Source organism: Mus pahari, chromosome 9 (genome assembly GCF_900095145.1).
Source record: "Mus pahari chromosome 9, PAHARI_EIJ_v1.1, whole genome shotgun sequence".
In the NCBI taxonomy this organism is placed as follows: domain Eukaryota; kingdom Metazoa; phylum Chordata; class Mammalia; order Rodentia; family Muridae; genus Mus; species Mus pahari.
This window is the reverse complement of record NC_034598.1, coordinates 91,471,509-91,494,292: the sequence shown is the minus strand read 5'-3', so window position 1 is coordinate 91,494,292 and position 22,784 is coordinate 91,471,509. Positions and strand designations below refer to the sequence as shown.

Here is a 22,784-nt window from a genome sequence, read left to right as displayed (position 1 = left end):
AAATACCACACACACACACACACACACACACACACACACACACACACACACACATACACCAAGAAAAATATAAAAATGGTCTATAAATATTAGTTCTGTATCCTATAATTAGGGCTGAAATAGAATCTTCCTGTTGGCCACCTTACAAAAATTTCAACTTCACCTCATACAATTATTAATGCCAGATATTTTAAGATGTAGGAAGCACTGCTGTCGCAGTACACAGAGGGGCCAGGCTGTATGTAGCTCTTTGGGGGAATATTTGTTCCCCATGTGCAAGACCTTTGGTACGACAACCAGTGTTACCACAATGTGGGTGTTGGTGGAAAACCTCAAAGCGCACAAGAGACCTCGTCCTTCAATGCAATGTGCTTGCTACATTCTATGTGACTGTCATCTGACTAGTTGGAGTTCAATTCTAGATTGGCTGATTTGAAAGGGTGTTTAAGGCAACCATGATGTCACTGAAAATATTATATTCATTAAACACTCTCTGAGCTTAACTGGTGACTCCTCACCCCCCACACCACACACACACACACACACACACACACACACACACACACACCCTCAGGTGCTATGAGTTGAACCTGAAGATTGTCCTCTACTACAGAGCCAAAGTGAGTCTTTAACATTGGGAATTACTCAAGGTTTCAGGACTCGACGTGTATTTGTGAATTTATAAGATTCCAGAAAACTGGACTTAAGATATTTCTTGTTTTCATTTCTCCAAACGCAGTCTGACTTGCTGATACTCAGAATCTGCCATTTCACATGTGGGTTCTGGGCTCTCATGGCAGATCTAGTGAGTCAGAATCAGTCCCAGGAAGCCTCGTCTTAAGAAGCTTGCTTCCTAGGGCTCTGTGAGCATTCTCACATTTACCAGGTGGACCAGATCACAAGAAACAGACTGCTCTAGGAAGCTAGGGGCAGAAAGAAGAGGTAGAAATAACTAGAAACATTCTAGAATGTTGGTCCATGTCATATCTCAAACATATAACTTGACTGTACAGACTCTCAGAAACTCATCTTTACAGATTAAGATACTAAAGCAAAGATGTGTGGAGACATAGTGTGAAATCCAGTAGTCACCTGAAAACGGGATGGGATTTTCTAGTTTGTTTTCCTATTGCTGTGATAGGTACCATGACCAAAAGCAACTGGGGAGGAAAGGCGTGTATTTAGATCACAGTTCCAGGTCACAGTCCACCAATGAGGGAAGTTAAAGCAGAAACCATGGAGGAAAGCTGCTTACTGGCCCCCTCCCTCAGTTAACTTTCTTACACAACCTAAGTGTCTAGGGATGGTACCACCCATAGTGGACTGGGCCCTTCCACATCAATTATCAGTCAGGAAGACCTCTTACAGACATACCCACACTTCTTCAATTTGTCCCTCTCCATTGTTCTCTGTGCACATTTCTCTTTAGGACCCTCTACACTATAAGATGCATAGAAAAAAAAAATGGTCCCTGTCTGGGAATTCATCAGCCAGGAGGGAAGGCACTCAAGTAGATGCATCAGTGACTTAGTGCTAAGATAGGTGGGCGCAATGAGGTTCTGAAAGGGAAAGATATTACTGGGAGTTCTTCATAGTGCGTAGTAGATAGGACATTTGTACATATGTGTCCATATGTGTTTTTGCATGTGTGCACATATAAGCACAGGTGTATATGTGTGTATGTTCATGGAGGCCAGGTGTCACTGCCTGGTGTCCTCCTCAATGACCCTCCATGTTATTATTTGAGACAGGGTCTTTCTTCAGACCTGGAGCTGACTGATTCAGCTGTGCTGGTAACCAGTTGACTCCAGGCATCCTCCTGTCTCTGCCTCCCCAGGTCTTAGGCTTCAGGTGCATACTACCATGCCCAACTTTTTACACAAGTGCAGGGATCTGAACCCAGGACCTGATGCTTCTTTAGCAAGCACTTTAGCCTGCTGAGTCATCTCCTTCTCCTCAAGGGAATTCTCAAGGGCATCTCATCCTGGGAGCTGGCCAAGACAGTGGGGTGGATTATGGGAGAACCCTGGGAAGTTCCAGGCAGAAGAAAATGACTAAATAGCACAGTCTCCAGAATGGGGAGTCATGGGATGCTGATAAACACCAATCAATCAGGCACGGTGGGAGCTTTGTCAGTTGCTAGTAATGTGTATCATATTCTGAAGACAGCGGGGGATCTCTGACTGAATCAGGAGGGACAGGAGGGTGACGTGGACTCATTTCTGGGTTAGTAGACCTCTGAGGCAACTCGGTCAAGGCATGATCTGGCTCGAAGGAGGCACGCCTCTTGTGCTTAAAAATGGAGCAGAGAGTGAAAATAGCAGCTGGCATCATAGCCGACTTTGGTATACCCCTAGGATGTATTTGAAGTGTACAGAGGCCCACGTGTTTCAAGCTCTCGCTTGAGTAGGAGCCACATCTTCACAGAGAGATGAAGCTATGTGAGCTTTGCCGATGCCGTCATCAGTGACGTCATCAGCTTGTGGTGCTTGGTTTCCTGATTGCATCATTCCATGAAGAAGGGGTTTGTATCGATTGTCATACTGATTTTTCCCTCAGGACTGGGGGCCAAAGCTGAGTCCTTGTGGGTGCCAGGCTAGAGGTCTGCCATAGCCTAGCCCTCATTGCTTTTTTAAAATGCTTTTCAAGCTGGTAATGATGGCACTAACCTTTAATCCCAGCACTCCGGAGGCAGAGGCAGGTGGATCTCTGTGAGTTCAAGACCAGCCTGGCCTACAAAGCAAGTTCTACACACAGGAAACCCTGTCTCAAAATATAAAAAACAAAACAAAAAACAAAACCAACAACCCCCTCCCCAAAACATCAAACCAAAACCAAGCCTTTTAAAGATGCATTATTTGCATGTTACTAATGTGTGGGTATCTGTGGTTTATGCCACAAGTGTTTGGTGGCCTTTAGAGGCCAGAAAGTGGTGTTGGAGTTACAGGTGGTGATGAGCTGCCCAACATGGATGTTTGTAGAGGTCCAAAGGTCCTTGCCCACATGGATAAGCATTGGAGAAGCCAAGAAAGTTAAGCACAGAGTTTCTCTTCAATGGAATGAGGGGCTTAGCTGTTTTCCCAGATCGCTGGAGTGGGGGGTGGGGCTGGGGAAGGGGATGTAGTTTATAATCTTTGCTTCCTGTTGGGCTAGGCTCTGCCTGTATCCCCTAGAATATTATGTTCGTTTATCCCAGACTCCCCCCCCCCCGCTACCAATAGAACCTTGAGCATTACTTCTATGTCACAAAACTCACCCTAATCAGTGATGTCACTTGTGCTTTACAACAGCCTAAGTGACCTCTGTGCAGTCTTAGGGCCAGGCCAATGCCGTCCCCCACGGGCATTATGTTAACCCCTGTCGGTCTCCCTAGACTCTGGTCTTGAACACTGTTTCTAAGTCAACGGTTGTACTCACAGGGCTGAGTTACTTGTTCTCTGAAAACTTTCTCTCAAAACTGGGCCATGCTTACGTATGGCTAAAGTAAAATGCTCTGGGTCAGACTCAAGTCTCAGCCTAGCACTGGTTACCAAAACCAGGCTGAGCCGGGTTGCATTCTTCTCTCACTCTGATCATTTCTTTTTGCTTGCTGTAAAGCCTGCAGGACCCATCCACAGATTCAGGGAACTGAACTCACGGCCTCAGCAAGAACGCTAAGCCAGCTTTTCAAGCCCCTCTCAAACATGCATATGTATATGTATATGTAATTATATGATGCATGTATATGTATATGATGTATATGTGATGTATATGTAACATATATGTATGTGATGTATATGTATGTAAATAATTTTTTTAGGAAAAAGAAGGATTAAAAACCATTTTTATAAAGGCCTGTTAGGAGCTGGGGCCTGAAGAGGGATGAGTAGCCAGGTGAGTAGAGAGAGCTCCTGGCATGAAACTGGTGACCACAGAACATCTCAAAGCCTTTAAAGAAAGGGGCAGACACCATCTTCCCTCCCAATGTGTCCCCATCATTGTGATGTCATCTCTCCAAGACTTTTCTAGAGCCACGCAGATACAGGGACCATTCTCTTTAAGTCTCCAAAACTGAGAGCTAACGAAATCTCTTTCTATCGTTTCCCCACCTCCTGCATATTGTAATAGCCACAGTAAACAGATTAACATGAAGTATAACTTGGATACAATCAAACGCACCTTTTTCTTGTGTGCGTGCCTTGAGCTTGGATCCTGTGAGCGCAGGTAGAACGGTGGCAGTCTTGTGTGTGTGCCTTGATTCCCAGGACCAACAGGAAAGAAGGCAAGAACTAACTACTAAAGCTTACCTTCTCACTCCTACACATGTGCTGTGGCATCTCCCGCCACATCCTCGACTCCCAATAGAATGTGACTTAAAATCTCTACAAAAGAAACTGCCAAACAGTTTTCCAAAGTGGCTGTACCATTTTACAGTCTTATTAACCATGTAGGTGTCGGTTTAAAGATAACATTTACAGAGCACAATGCAAAGGGTGCGCTTGCATTATCTGTAGATAACTATCGCTGGTTCTTCCCTCATCCTTTACTGTTCTCCTTTTGACCATGAAGAACTATGACCACTTCCCAGCTCTGTAGCCACCTTCCCATATGTATTCTTGGGGACAGAGGGCCTTTGGGGTGGCCTGCTGCTTTGCCTAGCTATGTTTCTATTCCTGGTATCTGTCACTTGGCTTGTTCAGCTTTTTTTTTTTTTTTTTCCTTAAATGAAAACTTCTATAACCCCAGCGTGGAAATCTTATCATCCTTCAAAATTCCTTTCTTTCAGCTTTCCAACAGTTTACTGGCAAGGTGGTGGCCAAGACCAGGGTAGTAGACACGGCTCTTAGCTATCTGTGCGCCAGGACCAGATTGCACGGCCAGAGTGGTTAAAAAAACTAAGGAAGGGTCCGAGGGTTACCCAGCAGAATGGTCCAAAACTCAGGGCAGACGGGTCTCTTATAAACTATGACTGTCCCCCAAAGTCACTAGCATTGATTGTACAGAGCAAAATAAATTCTGACCATTTATTTGGATTCTGCCTTCAACTTATTTACATATGGCAATGTCAGAGAAACGGAGGGGAAATATTTTTATAACACAGCCATGATGTGCTGATTACAAAAGAGATTATGTGCACAGGATAGATAGACGCTTTCCTTAGCCGGAACAGCCTGTGTTGTCTCTCCCCAGACCCACCGAAGTGCTGAAGGCAGAGCCACTTGCAACGTGTCCGCTCTCGTTCCATTTCTAGAAGTGATCTGATGCAATCCCACGTCTGTGAGCTGGGCCAGGGCCAGGTTCTTACTCTACAGTTTTACAGCATACCAGCGTGGCTACTCCTGCATCGCTGGGTGATCCTGGAAATCTGGCCGCCAAGACGCTACTCGCTACTCGGTGGGAAGCATCAAGCTGTCCCAGATTGCAGTGTTGAGCTTGCCTGGGTCCCAGTCTCATCTGGTAGACCTTGCAAGGCAGTCTCGCCCACACTTATCCGCCGTTCCGACCCTAAACTGCTCACGTCGGGGCAATGAAATGCAAAAAGGAAAAAAACCAGACTGGCTCGTGTCCCTTTATTCATTGTCAGCCCCCAGCTTGCCATCCCAGCCAGACTTGACGACCGCATCTGCAGCTGATTCCCCGCAGCAGACAAAGGCTCACTTGACAATTCCCATCCCGGATACTGCCACAGGTTTCTCAGGAGTCTCCCAGTCTGAAAAAAAGCTGTTGTCCCTTCTAGCAAGGTCTGAGCATCACTGCCCACCCAGGCCTCGCCGTCCCGGCCCTGCAACCCCCGAGGTCTGGAAAGCAAGCCAGGATGTGTATGCTCTCCTTGACAGGACTCACCCGGCCGGTGGAGAAGTGCCGTAGCGCCTGGCTACCCCGCCACAGCATGATGCAAAGGAGCGAGCGATTGCCAGGCAGGCGGCGGGAGTGGGTAGGTACCAGGGCTGCCGAGGGTTGAGAGCTCAGCTCTGTTTCAGCTCAGTCCAGCTCTGCTCACGGCCCCGCCCCCTCGAATGGCAGGTCCCACCCCTCACCGCTGGCAGAGCTCCTGCCCCTATGCACACGTGACCTAGTGCAGGACTAGGGAACCAACAGATGCCTAACCCCAGGGCTTGCTCTTGGAAGCTACCTGGACTCCGCCTCTGCTCCATGGATAGCCGAAGTATTCATTCGCTAGAGGTGGGACCTTCCACAAGTTACTCAGACCCGCGGAGTCAGGCAGAGAGATGTACCTTATAATTTAATTGGACACTCCTCTAAATTGCTTTTTCGTTGGGTGTTTTGCAACAGAAATGAATTAGAACACTTCCCAAGTTACTGGTCTAACAGTCTCCAGAAAGCGACAGGCACACTCGTAGAGCCTCCAGCTTGAATTGGGAAGATAAGGTGTTGGGCACCCTTGCTTTAGGCATAGCATGATACCGCCATCATCTGAGGGTGGCAGGGTCGGTAAGATACTGTCCACTGGCTTTGTCGCATACTTCCAGTCCCCAGCAGATAACTCATACCTGCATTTGTCCCTTGCCTCTATGAAGAAACTCGCACACATGCTGTAATGAAACTCTTGTCCCAAAAGGGTTTCTTAGCCTGGAGTTCGGGACTGCGTGGAGCTTCGTTCACTCTTGTTTCTTGATATTCTTCTGCCCGTGTGATTATTGCTTCCCAACTGTTTACTGTGAGTTCATTAATTGAACAGATTCACAGCGTTCTCTGTCACATCCATACAGATGAGTTACTTTTTGTTGGATTCCACTATCCATAATCCCCTTAAACAACTCACTCGATTTTTTTTATATACTCATGCGGGGCATCAGATGGCACTGGATACCTAAAGAAGCTGTTAAAGCCAGATCTGAAAGATCTTCAGTTTTTTTGTTTGTTTGTTTGTTTGTTTTGTTACCCCACCTAACTTCATGAACCATATATTCTTTAACCCAAAGATGTAACATTTGGTGAAATGTGTCTATTCTTACTGAAGTCTCTGAGAGCACTGGGGTGACTCAGGCATTTCTTTGTAATGATATGAAACAAATGTTACTGACTGCTTGCTTAAGTCCACTTCACTTTTGAGCACTCAGAGTTCATGCACATTGGTTAGGGAGCATCTTTCCATGTATGTATGTATGTATGTATGTATGTATGTATGTATGTATGTATCTATTTATTTTAATATTTACTTCTGCTGGAGAAGTGGCTCAGCGGTTAAGAGCACTGACTGCTCTTCCAGAAGTCCCGAATTCAATTCCCAGCAACCATGGTAACTCACAACCATCTGTAATGGGATTCGGTGCCCTCTTCTGGTGTGTCTGAAAACAGCTACAGTGTACTCATACACATAAAATAAGTAAATACATCTTTGGGGGAAAAAAGATTTACTTCATTTTTAATTAGTACAATGTGTTGTCTGTATGTGAGTGCTTGTGGCCTCAGAGGGGAGTTACAGGAAGTTGTAAGTCACCTGAAGTGGATGGTGGGAATTGAACTCCCATCCTCTGTAAGAGCAGTATGAGATCTTAACCACTGTCCCGGTCCAAGACATTGCCCGAAACCCTACCAGCTTACAGGCATGTTCCAGCTTTACTGACATGTATATCAGCTTGAGGAAACTGTGAGGCTTGAGCTAATCCTTCTTGGAACGAAATGGTCAGATGTATGCCCAGCCCAGATTAATTTACTTAAGATTCTGCTCTCAGGAACCGGGAGTGGTGGCGCACGCCTTTAATCCCAGCACTCAGGAGGCAGAGGCAGGTGGATCTCTGAGTTCGAGGCCAGCCTGGTCTACAAAGTGAGTTCAGGATAGCCAGGGCTACACAGAGAAACCCTGTCTCGAAAAACCAAAAAAAAAAAAAAAAAAAAAAAAAAGATTCTGCTCTCAGGGAGCTGGAGAGATGGCTCAGTGGTTAGCAGAACTCACTGCTCTCTGAAGTTCCTGAGTTCAATTCCCAGCACCCACATGGCAGTTCACAAGTGTCCGGTGCCATCTTCTAGTGTGCAGAAGTACATGCAGATAAAGAACCCATATACATAAAACATGCAAATAAATCTATCTGTATCTATATGAATTTGCCTTCAGTATCTGAGGAATAAAACAGACTAAATATTTTCTAAACTGAAATATTTTTTTATTTTGACATTCTCATACTTCATAAATAAAAAAGTAAATTTTAGTTCAGGTAGTAGAACACTGTCATTAAGAAAGAATGTATAATAATTGATAGCGGACTGGAGAGATGGCTCAGTGATTAAGAGAACTGACTGCTCTTCAGAATTTGACTACTGAGTCCAAATCCCAGTGACCACATGGTGGCTTACAACCACCTGTAATGAGATCTGACACCCTCTTCTTGTGAGTCTGAAAACAGCTACAGTGAACTTAGATATAGTAATAAATAAATCTTTTTTTAAAAAAAAGATTGATAGAATGGAATTGTAAATAAGATGCATTGGAAGTTTGTAAACATTTGTGCATTTATCAAAATAATAATGTACAGAGCACTGTAATATAGAAGAAATGTAAATATGAACAAAACACAGCCTGTCTCCTCAACTTCTTTTATAATCTAAAACAACTGACAACTTGGGAGGAAGGAAATTATGGAGTTGAAGTGAGTTTGCAGTCACATGGCCTCAGAGTCCTGACTTGAAACACAATAAGTGATCGACGAATGAAAAGACGAGGGGATCTGAGGCACCTGCAGCTGTGATGTGACCTTGGATTGATTGATGCTCACAGTTACGATGTGGCAGAGGCCAGGGATGACTGAATAACCAACGCCAGCCATCTGTAGTAGCTCAGGTTGGTTGTATGTCTCAGCATCATGGAACAGGGGGTAGAAGGGTTGTAGAATCCAGAAGTAGTGGATGTTGCCTCGAACCAGTACCTGCTGGATGGGACAGCACACATGAGCTCAAACACCTGTGCCCCAATTCACAAGATCTGTAGAAGATCAAGCCAGCCGACACCCTAGCATGGTCATGGGAGGGGCTCTTGGAGTCCTGTTCCTGGCTCAGAAGCTACTGGCAATTGACAGCTGCCAAGGGGGGGGGGAGTGTAAATCTTCCTCAGGCATAGGCCTCCTGAAAGGCTACCCCAGTAGGTGGTCCTACAGCTGAGTGCATACACGCCCACTAAGATGACTTAATAAGCTTTTGAGAGATAGGGAGAGGAGAGAGAGAGAGAGAGAGAGAGAGAGAGAGAGAGAGAGAGAGAGAGAGAAGCGCTTGAGCACATGAAGTTGGTAGGGAAAAGTGGTGCCTGGCATGGGGAGGGAGTAGAGATGGATTTGATCAAAGTACATGATAGCCATGTATAAAATCCTCAACAATGAAAACTAAAACAGACCAAGAATGTATTTTTCCTAATTCACAGAAAAAAAAAAATACTGAAACGGCCGTAGTCTCACATTTTCTTGCCACTATTTATTCTCTTATTAATCACAGTACCACTTACAATGTCACCTTTATCACACAATTACCTTATTTCAAAGTTGTATTCGAGAAGAGGTTTACTTTAGGCGACTTTTAAAGTTTACATGGGACCTTTCAAAAATCCCAGTTTGCCTTTGAAACAGAGGCAGCATCATGAGTTGAGCGCATCAGCTGAGGAAGTAAAAGATACTTTTAGATAACAGAAAGAAGTAAAAGATACTTTTAGATAACAGAACGAAGTGTGTGGCTACCTTTGTCCTCTGGTCTCAGATACAAGATTCCAGCATACCCTAGGGTCTCAAGCTACGCGAGTTTCAGGCTGTCCCACGCTGCTAACAGCGGGGATTTCCCAACCAAAAGACAGAGGTCAGTGGGCAGAATTTCTCAGCTCCTTTCCGTTCGTCTCTCCTAAGATGTCGAGCTCCTGGGTCCTCTTCCTCTGACTCTCTTCTCCTCCACTTTTGCATTTGTTGTTTTACTCACTTGGCACACTTTATTTGGTGTGTGTGCGTGTATACGTGTGTGGGGGTATGTCTGTCCACGCATACACCACGAGGCCAGAGAAGGATGCCAGGTGTCCTGGTCTCCATCTTATTCTCCTGAAACAGGTTCTCTCACTGAACCTGGAGCTAGACTGGCTGCTGCCTTTACCTGCTGGGCCATCTTACCCTGGGATTGCGGCTAGCCCTGGGATTGCTGGTGCAAAGATTCATTTCTTTTCTTTTCTTTTCTTTTCTTTTCTTTTCTTTTCTTTTCTTTTCTTTTCTTTTCTTTTTTTTCTTTTTTCTTTTTGGTGGGTGCTGGGGATTGGAACTTGGGTTCTCAGACCTGCTCAGTAAACTCTCTTAGTCAGTGAGCCATCTTCCCAGCCCAGACAAGTCTGGGCAGCTGGTGAGATAATGTACACCTGTGATCCCAGCACTCCAGAGGCAGAGGCAGGAGCATGGCCGGAAGTGCAGGGACAGCCAGCTTCAGCTTCGTGCCAAGGCAGGTGGCCGTCAGAGGGCAAGAGTCAGAGCTCTCCTTGCAGCATGAGAGTCTGAGGCATCGAAGTGTCAGGCTCTGCGGACATTTTACTCACTGAGCCATCTCGATGGGCCAGATACAGACTTTCTGAAGTACAGAAAATATTTACTTCTACAATAACTTTAGGGATTTTAGAATAAAGTTCTATGTGTCATACTGTTTGACTGATTAACTTATGACCACTTTCCCTATGTGCCTATTTTTAAATAAATTATGCTGAATATTCCATTTTATTGTACATGAAAATTATATAACTCTTATGAATCTCATTGCTATTAACTGCTTTCTACCTTGTACTTGCACATATATATTATATATATATTATATATATAATAACATATATAATATATATATATATAATATATATATGCGCAGTTATTACTGCTTAAAATTGCTCAATAGATAATGTTATAGGAGGTTGAAGAAATGGCTCAAGCAGTTAAGAGTTTGTCTTAGGGTTTCATTGCTGTGAAGAGACACCATGACCAAGGCAACTCTTATAAAGGGTAACACTTAGTTGGGACTAACTTACAAGGTGGGGGGTATGAGATTGAAGCTCAATACAGTAGGATAACTCAATGCTAATAGAACATGGAGTTTTCTCTCTGTAAATAATAAGGCTGTGTGTGTACTTGCTTTTCAAAAGATTATATTTTTTAAATTCATGTCTGGGTATTCAGGTGCTTGCCAGAAGAGGGCGTTTCATCCTCTGAACCAGAGTTAGGGCTTTTGTGAGCTGATGGACATGGGTGCCGGAATTGAGCATGTTTCCTCTGATAGAGCAGCAAGCATCCTTAACCTCAGGGTCATCTCTCAAGCCCCTATGCAGTACTCCTATGATATGCTCTCACCAAGCTCACGAAGAGACTCACGAAGGTTAGCAAAGGAGCTGAGGCAGTAGGTACTTTTTTCTTTCTTTCTTTCTTTCTTTCTTTCTTTCTTTCTTTCTTTCTTTCTTTCTTTTTTTAGATTTATTTATTTATTATATGTAAGTACACTGTAGCTGTCTTCAGACACTCCAGAAGAGGGAGTCAGGTCTTATTACGGATGGTTGTGAGCCACCATGTGGTTGCTGGGATTTGAACTCCGGACCTCTGGAAGAGCAGTCGGGTGCTCTTACCCACTGAGCCATCTCACCAGCCCAGGCAGTAGGTACTTTAAAAGAGGCAGGGCCAAGTGGGGAATGCTGAGATCTTGCAGTGAGATGGGATTCCTGCGGTTGGATTTTTTGGAGACAGCAGGATATTAAAAAGCAAGGTCACTTTGTGTGCTTGCTCCCCTCACCCCCCAACCCCCCCCCCCCCCCCGTATAAGAAAGGTTCTCTTTCTGCTTGTCTGCCATGTTGGGACATAGCTAGAGAGTCCTCATAGGATGTCAGAGCCTTGCTGCTTGGATCTCCCAGATACTAGAACTGTGAACCCAAATAAACCTCAGAGCTAAGTATTCTGTTTACAGTAGTACAAAATAAACTTAGGAACACTGTAAGATCCAAAGCTAGTCCATTTTACCTGTTATTGATCTCATTGCATATATACATTTAAATAAAGGTCTCTTGGGACAAAAAAAAAAAAAAAAAAATTGTCATCAGTGACCCAAACTGCTCCTAACCCCGTTTTTCCTCTTCATTTTTACAAGCAGAGTGCATAGACCAGACATTTCTGTTGGATTTTGTTTTCTTTGATGCAAAGGCTCTCTTGTAGCCATCAGTGATTGAAGACGGCACAGTAGAGCATATCTACTGGCAGATTGCAGCAGTGGGGAGCGTGACAGGCTTCAGCTGCTATGTGAGCTCCTCTGCAGGCACAGGAGTCTATGCCTCTCATGAACACTAAGACAGGGCATTCCTGGGACATGCCTGTAGAGCTAAATATATTTCTTAAAAGATATTGCAAAGAAACCTGATACCTTCTTAGTATTTTAAAACTAAAAGCAAGACAGTGTGTACTCTTTAAATAAAGATTTTTTTTTTGATCATTCCCAGCAGCCTTCCAGGAAGAGATGTTTCTGAGCATGTTTTAAGTCAATCTTTACAACAAGGGTTTCACTGAAGCTGGGGGGGGTTGAGCGGGGTAGACAGAGGGGAGAGGCAGCAGCCAGAGGCCATAGGTCATGCTGAATAGGTAATGGAAAGTCCTGAATTGGTTTGTTTTCATTCACTGTTACAGTTATAAAATAATGAAATGGATAAAGGCAGAAAACCAAGCCGTCAAAAGTCATACAACCCAAGTGTAACAACTCAATATTGCCAATCCACATTAAAACCAAAATGAGAGATTTTGCAAAGAATACTGTTCCGGGGACCAGACAAGCAGGAAACAGTCACAGTAAACCCCAGGCATGTTTTATGAGCTTGAGACAAGAGGAAGGCTTTAAACATGAGAGTATGGAAGGTTACATAAGTTTTATGAAACCGCTTTTCTTGGCCACAGTGATTGTAACAAGAGCTCCATCAGTTCATGACTGGAGAGTCCCTCATTAGGTTCTTTAGAAATTCTTTCCCGAGAAGTTTGCATCGCTCTTTGTGCAAACCTTGGAACCTGGCAGAATATTTTGTGATGATTATTAATAGGCAATCATGGGTATAGAACCTTTCCTTTATGGCCTCCTGACTTTTGATTTTTTTATAGGGTTGACATAAGACCCTATTTTATTGTAACATTTTACTTATCTCTGTACAACTCAGGGTGTGAATGTGGGGGTCAGAAGGCAACCTTCAGGAGTCAGTCCTGGGGATTGAACTCAGGCCATTAGGCTTGGTGGCAAGCATCTTTACCTGGTAGGCCATCCTACCCTCATGAGACTCCATTTTGATCCTGACAACTTTTGCATTTTATTTACAACCTGAGAGTCATTTAAAAATAAGATTGACCTTTGACTGACTTAGAACAAGAAGATGAGAAACAGAAGACATTGCCATGGTACCCAGCCTTGCATAAGTGGGTCGTATCGTATCGCTCTTTACTAAGCCATGGATCTCATACAGGGTGGGAAGCAGGTTTTGGAGTGAAGTACCCAGAATTCAGTTGTGGATTCAATGATGTTTACTAGATGCCCATGTAAAGTTCCTGTGGAAATATCCAGTTGATGTAGCATGAAATTACAGAGTTACAGTTAAAGGCCATATCAAACTTTGGTGATAAAGGTTTTCTTATACTCTTGGCTTTCCCCCAAATATCTTTCTGCCCAAGTCTTTTCTTTTTACAAATCACCGTGCTCTGAATTGTCCACTTTTCAACTTTTCCCCAGATTTTGTTTTATTTTTATTTCTGATTTTGTTAAGAAAAAAAAAGAGTTTTCTAATTTCTTTACAGTGCCAGACATGGTGACACATGCCTGTAAACCCAGTACTTAGTAACTGGAGGCAGGAAGATCGGGAATTCAAGGCCAGCCTAAGCTACACAGTGAGTTCAAAGTTAGTCTGGGCCACAACAATAAAAACCTTCTTGTTATAGATTATGGAATGAGTTTAAGATACATGCTAGCTCCTAATAAAGCATTACTTCTTTTATTTAGAATTCTAAATGTAAGCATCTAAGTCATAAAATATTACAAAAGGAATTTTGAAATAATCTTAAAAAAAAAAATCCTGCTGTAATAATTAACTGCTAACTCGAAAGCCGTCATAGCTGTTCCCTCTGCTACAGAAAGCCACTTTTGTGATAACAGTCATTGGGTTCTGTATAGTTGTCACCTCCGCTCCCAGGCTAAGAGATGTCTAGAGAGTTTCTTCTTCTTAGCTCACGTGGAGCACGTGACCTACGCTAAGCCAATGGGTCCACTCCTCCCGATATTTGGGTTTCTGAGATTTCTGGAAAGTGTGCTCAAGTAAAGAAAGGCTAATCACTGCTGGCAAGACTTGATTCTGGGACTTTTGTTCGAGTTATCAGTTCAGCGTGCTCTGTTTCTCTCGTGGGCTAGATTTAGTCTTGTGATAATGTGGGCCTGAAGCTGCCAACAGCTACCATATGGAACCTAAAGAAGGCTGCCAGAACAGTGCTTGCTACAGAAACTGAAAATTCCAATAGGCCACCCTGAAGCCAGAGACACACTAAGTCCATGTGTTTGTAACAAACATTTTTGTTAGAAAAAAAAAGCATTTTCTAATTTCTTTACAATGCCAGGCATCATTGACACATGCCTGTAATTCCAGCACTTAGTAAAGCACTTTACAAAGTAAAGATGTTCATTTGTGGCTCAGATCTATAGAGGTTTCCCTCCATAGCCTTGTCACGGGCCCAGGAGCAGCAGGGATGCTCGCTCAGCTATGATGATGAGATCTTGTCTCAAAATAAAACCAAGTCCAAACCTTAACATCTCAGAACATGCTCTTCAGGAGAACATTCTATATTGATTTGTGGTACTTTATAATGCAAATAACTTAAAAATTCTGCTTGAAAAAGACTCAGTTAATAGACACAAGAAAAATTTAAGAGCCACTTTGTATTAATAAGCACCTACCCTTTTCCAAGTAATCCAGTCTTGTTTAATGAGATTTCAATTCTTCCTATGCATTCGCAAACACATGAGCATATACACATGTTTATGTCGATTGTAGATGTTACAGCAAATATGCATTGTCCTAAAATCGCCTACTCTCCTTTTTTTTTTTTTTCTTTTTTTTTTTAAATGCCATTTGAGACCTATTTCATTTTGTAGCTTTCTAGGAGTTCAGAGTACGGATGTCTTAAATTTTATATTATGATTTTTTGATGATATTTAGACTGCTTCGTAGCAGTACTTATTAAAAACTGCCCGGATATAAAGCGTTTTGTGTAAACGTTAGGATAAGTGTAGAACTGAGGATAGCACAGTTCCCACCCCACCTTCTCAAAAGCAAGGAAAGAAAGAACACTGATCTATGTAAAGCAAACTCAGTAGTGAGACTGCTTGGTGGCGTTCTTAAAGTCATTACTTTTTTACACACACTGGTCTTTCCTCAACAAATAATCCGCACAGGAAGTGCAGGGGGAATCAAGGAATCCCGAGGGTAAAGTCAGAATGGGAGCTGGTGAGACAGGCATCTTGGTCCAAGGGCTCAGGCAGTGTCCAGGTGAAGGACCCGGTCTGTGCGTTGGGCCCCACCCGGTTATTCCCGTTCTTTCCAGGTTAGACTGAGGGAGTAACCCCCTAGGATATAAAAAAAAAAGAGATTCGAGGAACGGAATGTGCCCTGAGAACAGTCGCGAACGGCGGCGAGGCCGGGAAAGGACGCAGGATGCCAACAGCAGCCGCCACTATGGCGGCCGCGCCGGGCGCAGGCGGTCGACTCGCTTTCCCAGCGGCTCCCGCGGTCCGCAGGGCCGAGAGTCCACTGGCTCTGGCGCGCGGGGGCGGGGCCGAAGCCGGAAGTCACGTGCCGTGACAGCGGCTGGGGTGAGGCCCGCGTCGCGGCGGAGGCTGCTCGGGGCTGTGTCTGTGGGAGGTGCCGCGGCGATGGCCGTGGACACTCTGTCGCCCGACTGGGACTTCGACCGCGTGGACGACGGCTCTCAGAGTAAGCCCCGGTGTCGGGCGAGGCGGGCCGGGTGGCGCTGCGGACGGAGAGCGACGCGGTGCGGTGCGGCGCGGCGCGGCGCTGCGCAGCCGCCCTCTCGGGACCCTCCCGCTGGGTGGGACTGGGGCGCACTGCGTGACCGTGGGGTCGCGTCTGGCCGCGCACTCGCACCCGGCGTCCCTCCCGGTATCGGTGATGGGCCAGCGGCGCCGCTCCGTGGGGAGCCCCGCGCGAGGCCAGCCTCCCGGGTTGCCCATCTCGTCCCAGGGTTTGCGCCAGATGCTCAGCCTTCAGTTCTAGAAGAGTCTGGGTTCCCGTTTCGGTTTCCTGTTTTTCTTTGCTTCTCAAGCCAACTTTTGAAGTTTGGATTCACGTTTTTAGAACCACAGAAGACAGCGAAAACCAGCTCTTTCTGGCCTTAAAAAAAAAAAAAAAAATCAATCAGCACAGGAATATCTTATCCCTTCTCGGCCCTTTATTGATTTTTATATAGCTAAAAAGAATTTTAAATCTATTTTAACTTTTTAAAAAATCAGATCTGCTTCGCAGTTGCCTCATGAAGTCAAGTCCACGTTTATGTTTAAAATCACTTCTAACCCCTAAAGCCTCATAGTTTGTTTCAGCATAATGTTCAAGCCAAACTAATTAGAGAGACCCTGGAGGTTGATTTGTTTGTTTGTTTCTTTTTTTCTGTGTGATAGAAGATAAATTGGGACGAGTTGCTTGAGATTTTTTTTTTTTTAAGGCATACCTTTCCCAAAAGTAGGAATGCCTTTAAAAATAAAATACAGCGGAATTATGAATTATTTTACAGAGATACATAACATGTACAGATTTCTATGTAATCATGTTTTATTTGCCTCTCCATCTAGTTGAGCTATGTTCAAGGTTCTGGGCAGATCTTAAGGTATGGGTCTTACTCAGCATAAAGAAAAATCTAGATGAAAGGATAGTAACCACCCCTTCTCCCCCCCTTTTGTATTTTTGGTTTTAAAGTGAACTGCATCTAGTCAGCTGTTCACCCCATACCCCCTTTGTGCACTGAGGTCCCTACTTTAGTATCTAACTAAAGTTGGAATGAAGGTATATGAATGGTCAGTTATTTAGACATAATCAGTTTTTTAGATGCTCAGGACTGGGGAAAGGAGTGGAAACAGGACGTGGGTGAGGACACAATATAAAATCATATAAAAATCAATATAAAAATCATGTATGTATGAAAATGCCATGGTGAAACTCATAATGTTGTATACTAACTTTAAAAAGTAGTAAGAAAACTACAAGGAATGCAGTTTGTTGGGAAGGGAGTGTGGTATGCACAGAGGGCCATTGGTTCTTAGTCTCTTCTTGTACCTTAACTTTTATGAGTTCATAGCTATTTGTTATCTTACTGGCAAGGAATTTAGTGTTTCTATTGCTTTTCTGCTGTCGTTTACCTAGGTCTAACCAGGTGATATCTTAGCTTGTTTTTCTAGTACAGTCTTTTAAGAGCTCATTTGCTGGTCAGAGGATGCTTTGGTCATTTCCCATGTAGTAGAGTAAGACATTAAGATGGGGTTAGCAGAAGGTAAAGGATCTCTCTGTGCCTGGCTTTCATTAATTTTGGGGCTATAAATCATATCTAGACTAATTGTTTTCCAAAATTATCTAAGTGAGTGCTATAATGAGACAGGTGTCTTAGTGAACTGAATTGATGCCCCTGATTCGGTCTGAGTTCAAAATAAAGGACAGATGTCTAGTCTATATTTCATACAGTGTGAGTCAGAACATAGTTTATTTCATGACAACTCCACACTTCAAATTTAAAGGAAAAAGCATTTTTTTTTTTTTTAGAAGACTGAGTAAAGTTATACATATCAGTAAAAGAAATGAGTTGGAATTGAATTTTTGGAATAAGTTACAATTCTTAGGTATAAGATGAAATATTTTTTAATTTTATTGAATAAGCATATGAAAAATCCAGCTATTTCCAGTGGTTCTAAACTTAAAGTTATCTATTAATATATAAATTCTGTAAATCTCAGCTGTCTTTTTTTTTTTTAATATTGTTTTATTTTACATTTGTGTACAGAGTCTACAGAGGCCTGAAGATGTTGGATCCCCTGGATCTAGAGTTAACTGCCACCTGGGTGCTGGGAACCGAACCCCTGTCCTCTGGAAGAGCAGCCAGAGCTCTTAGTGGGCAAGCCCTCTCCCCACCTCCCGTTAGCCAGCCAGTCTGTTTTATCCGTTTTTTATATCTTGATTATAATAGCTAAAGAATTGAACAAGTAAAGCATTTGGTAAGCAGGGCATTACTGAAATGATAATATGATGTAGTAGGTTGAAAACCTCCATGAAGAAAGATTTGGATGTATTCGTAACATTTTACTGTGTATAGAATTAGCCAACCTTTTAAAGTTTGCTCTGTAACAACACAGTTTGTACCTGCTCCCATAGTTGATAGTCTTTGCAGCATAGCTGTGTGAGTCTCACAATGATAGTGTAGTGTCTGGACCCAGAGTTGTCGGAGGCATGGTTAGAAGCCCCAGATGCTAAGGTAAGGGGCTGCAGCTTGCAAGTACTTGCACATATTTGCAGAAGATTCAAAGCTGAATGACTTTTTAACTTTGGAACTTCATTTCCAAGAAGTGAGGCATTCCATAGTAATAATTAACTGTTTTATTGCAGTTTTTGAGATTACTTGAAACTAGTATTCTGCCATTCATTACTTGCAATTGTAGCATTCTGTTTTAAAATTTAGAAATTCATGCTGAAGTCCAGCTGAAGAACTACGGCAGATTCCTTGAGGAGTATACATCTCAGTTGAGAAGAATTGAGGATGCCCTAGATGATTTGATTGGTGATGCTTGGGATTTCAATCTTGATCCTATTGCATTAAAGGTCTGAATTTATTTCATTAAAAAAAAAGTGTGTGTGTGTGTGTGTGTATTTATTGTGTTAAAAGTAGACAATATGTTTTCATTTAAAATCTAAGAGTGAATGAAATTGGTCACTCCCACCACCTTGTTAAGCTATACAGTTTTTAAAGTTTGTTTTCTGAAAGATTGATAAAAACTCAAAATATAGTAACACAAACTCCAGTCATTTGACCAATCCATTGTTTTTTTATCTTCGAGAAAATGCACAGGGCTAGTTGGAGCACACTGGCATTGTTTCTCTGTATTGTGGTTGTTTTACACATTGTCAAATATACAGATTTTAAAGGATGTCTCATTGAATTTTGCTGAATTACAGAGCTTATCTACCTCATATTCAAATGAAGATATAAAACATTTCTTTCATTCACCAAAAGTACCCTTTGACTTGAATGAACTTGGCAGTCTTAATGTGGGAATGCTTTTTTTTTCTCAAGATAGGATTATTTTGTGTAGCCCTGGCTGTCCTGGAACTCACTCTGTAGACCAGGCTGGCCTCAAACTCTAAGAGCCACCTGCGTCTGCCTCCCGAGTGCTGGGATTAAAGGTGTGACCACCACTGCCTGGAGTGGGAGTGCCTTTTTCATGTCTTTGGCATGGTGTGTGTGTGTGGAGAGAGGGTACAACCTGTTGGAGTTGCTTCTTTTCTTCTGCATGGGTTCTGGGCATTGAACTCAGATCATCTGGCTTGGTGGCAAGTGCCTTTTTCCATTGAACCATTTTGCTGGCCCCTTTCTTATCTTCCAGACTATTTCCTGATGTGACTGCACTATTTTATATCCCTAACAGTAATATATAGGAGTTTGAGTTTCTCTACATTATTACCTACATTTAAGATCATAACCATCCTTGTGAATATGACATGAAACCTCTTGGTTTTGTGAAAGATTTGAATTGTCTCAGCTTTTCTCTTCTATCGATAGAAGCTTTCAAAGCTCTCAAAACTCTCTCTAGCCTCATATACAGCCATTTCCCTCCCCACTTATTCTAGGATCTGTCTTTAGTCCCTTTACTGAGCAATTATTTTGTGTTCCTGTTCTGCAAGAGTCACAGACTCAGATAAGATCTCTATAGAAATTACAAAGTAAATGAGAGAAGTTATTTTTAATTTATATATATATACTTTATTGTTAATATATAACTAAAAGAAAGGTCTGTTTTTCATGTAATAGAAAATTAATTTTAGGTGATAATCAGGAAAGCTTTATGAGCAAGATAGAAATGAACTGATTTAGATGATAAAATGCCAACACTGTATTTTGTTTCTGAGCATTCAGTTTATACTTTTCTCCAGCGTTCTGCTTTGTGATAACTCTAGCTTGGCTCTTCCAGTTACAGTAGTTTATTAAATGTATGTTTACATATCAACTTCCAAACTGATCGAGCTCACTGTTTTAGTATGTTTTTAGTGTTTTCACACTGTTGTCCTAGAGCATGGCTAGAACCGTCATTGTGTGGTGAGTATTGTGTTGTGTTGAAGCTGTTTCTTCTTGAGTGTATTGTACTCTCCTTACTTTTTTGAGATTATCTTAAATATAATAGTTGAGGTGATGGTTATGCTGAATATAGTCTCACACAAGTTAAATGTAATTAATTTAATCCCATGTATTTAGAATTTCAGTTAAGAACTGCTCTTTCTCTTTGTTTCTGTAGCTTCTGCCATATGAGCAGTCTTCCCTTTTGGAACTCATAAAGACTGAAAACAAGGTATGTGACCCTGAACCTAAAGTGCACTTAGAAGCTGCTCTTACTGGTTATAATGTACTCTTTCTGTTTTCACTTTCAAAACCAGGTCCTGAACAAAGTCATCACTGTTTATGCGGCACTTTGTTGTGAGATCAAGAAATTAAAATATGAGGTAATTGTTTACATTCTTTAATATCACCTAAAAGTGTAGGTGTAGTGTGCAATAAATCCTGATCACTGAATGATCCACTTAAAATGCTAGTAATGCTAGCAGTCGTAATAGTAAGGGCTCTGTACTATGACCCCAGCATTCACTACGTGCATTGGTAACGCTGAGATGACAAGGCAGGTGAGGTCTGCACACTTCCAGAGTGGGCAGTGATCTGCTGCGTGGAACTTTCCATATGGGTTTGGAACCATTGAACTTCGGTGGATATTAGTATACTTCATTTCTTTCCCTTTTATATTCTATATCTGCTGACTGATGTGGGAAGATGTGGGTGATGAGGATGGTCATATGACCAAGTGAAGGCTGAAGTGGGACATGAGCTTTCAACCTCAGCTCTTGTCCCTGTTATTGTAAAGAGAAGCTGAATTTGTATGAAAGCTGCTGTTTCTGAATTTTGAAGAAATTTATCTGTAAATGATGTAGTGTCGTGTTTTTAGAGCATTAAGAGCATAAGAATTTGAAAGCAACCTTTTAAATTATTTTAATTTCCTTAAACAGGCTGAAACTAAGTTTTACAATGGTCTTCTGTTTTATGGTGAAGGAGGTAAGTCAAAATTTTAGAATTGCATTTGTTCCCTTTTAAGAAACTTTAGTGAACAGAAAGCTAAGAGACTATTCTAGAACTCACATGACTATAGAGTGTATAGAGAAACAGCCAACACATTTAAATAGTTTATTTATTTATGCTTGTGTGCGTGTGTGTGTTCACAGAGCCACCCTGTGGGTGCTGTGAACCTAATTGGTCCTTTGGAAGAGCAGCCATTGTTTCTTTGTTGTTTACTGGTTTGGTAAAACAAGTGAGGAGTGGAATAGCAAGGCAGCAGCACATTCTCTAGGGTGATGGATGGTCAGTGAGGAAGTCCTGTGTGGACCAGAGCTTTGGGTCCACGTCACAGTGAGGCATGGCTGTTTGAGGTGTAAATAGTTCATGGCATGTCATCTTTCTCATTAGTGTAAACGTCCAGTATTCTCAGTACTGTGTGAGAGTGAAAGAGTATTATCCTTTGTCTTTGTGCTGAATTTAAATAAAAAGCCTGAAGTAAAATTGATGCTGCTTTTTAAAGCTACAGATTCCAGCATGGTGGAAGGTGACTGCCAAATTCAAATGGGGAGATTCGTTTCCTTCTTACAGGTAACTCCTTTTTGTTTGTTTGTTACCTCTTTACTTATTTGAGACAGGGTCTTATGAGGTAGCCTTGGCTGTCTTTGTAGACTAGGCTGGCCTCAAACTTGTAAGAGATTCACCTGCCTCAGTTTCTTCACATCCTGGGATTAAAGGTGTGTACCACTATTCATGGCTGAGCTTTTTAAAATTTTTCATCAAAATTACACATAATTTAAAGGTTCTAGAACCCTCAATTTCTGAGTACTTGTGTATTCTGAGAGTGAACCATTTACTTAACATGAGGTTATAGTGTAGGAGACCATAACTCCTAAACGATTTATGAGGGATTTTAGGGCAATACGGTATCAAGAGACCTGAACAATTAAAAAATTGTTTTAATATATTATCTTTTATATGTAATTTGTATAATTTCATTTATGGACAATTTATGATCTTTTTTAAACTTAAAGATGTTTTTTGTGTGTGGAGAAATGGCTCAGTTATTAAGAACATTTACTGCTCTCCCAGAGCTCACAACTGTCCATAACTCTATTTCCAAGAGATCCATCCAGTACTCTCTTCTGGTTTGGGCACTAACTAGGCACTCTTTTGATGTACAGGCATACATGCAAACAAGACCCATACACATAAAAGTAAAATAAAATTTTTAAAAATTTTGTTTTTGTGTGGTAGAGGTGGCTCATTGGTTACAAGCATGTACTGTTTTTGCAGAGGACCCTAGTTCAGTTACTTGCATCCTTATTGGGGGCTCATAACTACGTGGAACTTCATCTCTAGGGATCCGATGTCTGTGGTCTCCATGGGCAGCTGCACACATATGTGCAAGCATATATACAGGCACACGCATACACACATGCTTGAAAAAGAAACTAGACTTTTTTTTTTTTTTTTTT

General features: G+C 42.4%; 2 protein-coding genes across 3 annotated transcripts in view; one reads left to right on the top strand and one right to left on the bottom strand.

The window, feature by feature from the left end:
* Aldh1l2 (aldehyde dehydrogenase 1 family member L2) overlaps window positions 1-5,871 on the bottom strand; it is a 42,108-nt gene extending 36,237 nt beyond the window's left edge. The window contains exon 1 of the mRNA XM_021204666.2: window positions 5,824-5,871. Within this exon, the coding sequence (XP_021060325.1) occupies window positions 5,824-5,871 (48 nt within the window). The remainder of the gene's footprint in view (window positions 1-5,823) is intronic.
* Window positions 5,872-15,806: 9,935 nt separating this feature from the next.
* Window positions 15,807-22,784, top strand: part of Washc4 (WASH complex subunit 4) — a 51,132-nt gene continuing 44,154 nt past the window's right edge. For both annotated transcript variants that reach the window (XM_029542130.1, XM_021204722.2), the window contains exons 1-6: window positions 15,807-15,932; window positions 18,676-18,815; window positions 20,504-20,557; window positions 20,643-20,708; window positions 21,264-21,309; window positions 21,830-21,897. In XM_029542130.1, coding sequence (XP_029397990.1) covers window positions 15,872-15,932; window positions 18,676-18,815; window positions 20,504-20,557; window positions 20,643-20,708; window positions 21,264-21,309; window positions 21,830-21,897 — 435 coding nt within the window. In that variant the 5' untranslated portion in view covers window positions 15,807-15,871. The remainder of the gene's footprint in view (window positions 15,933-18,675; window positions 18,816-20,503; window positions 20,558-20,642; window positions 20,709-21,263; window positions 21,310-21,829; window positions 21,898-22,784) is intronic.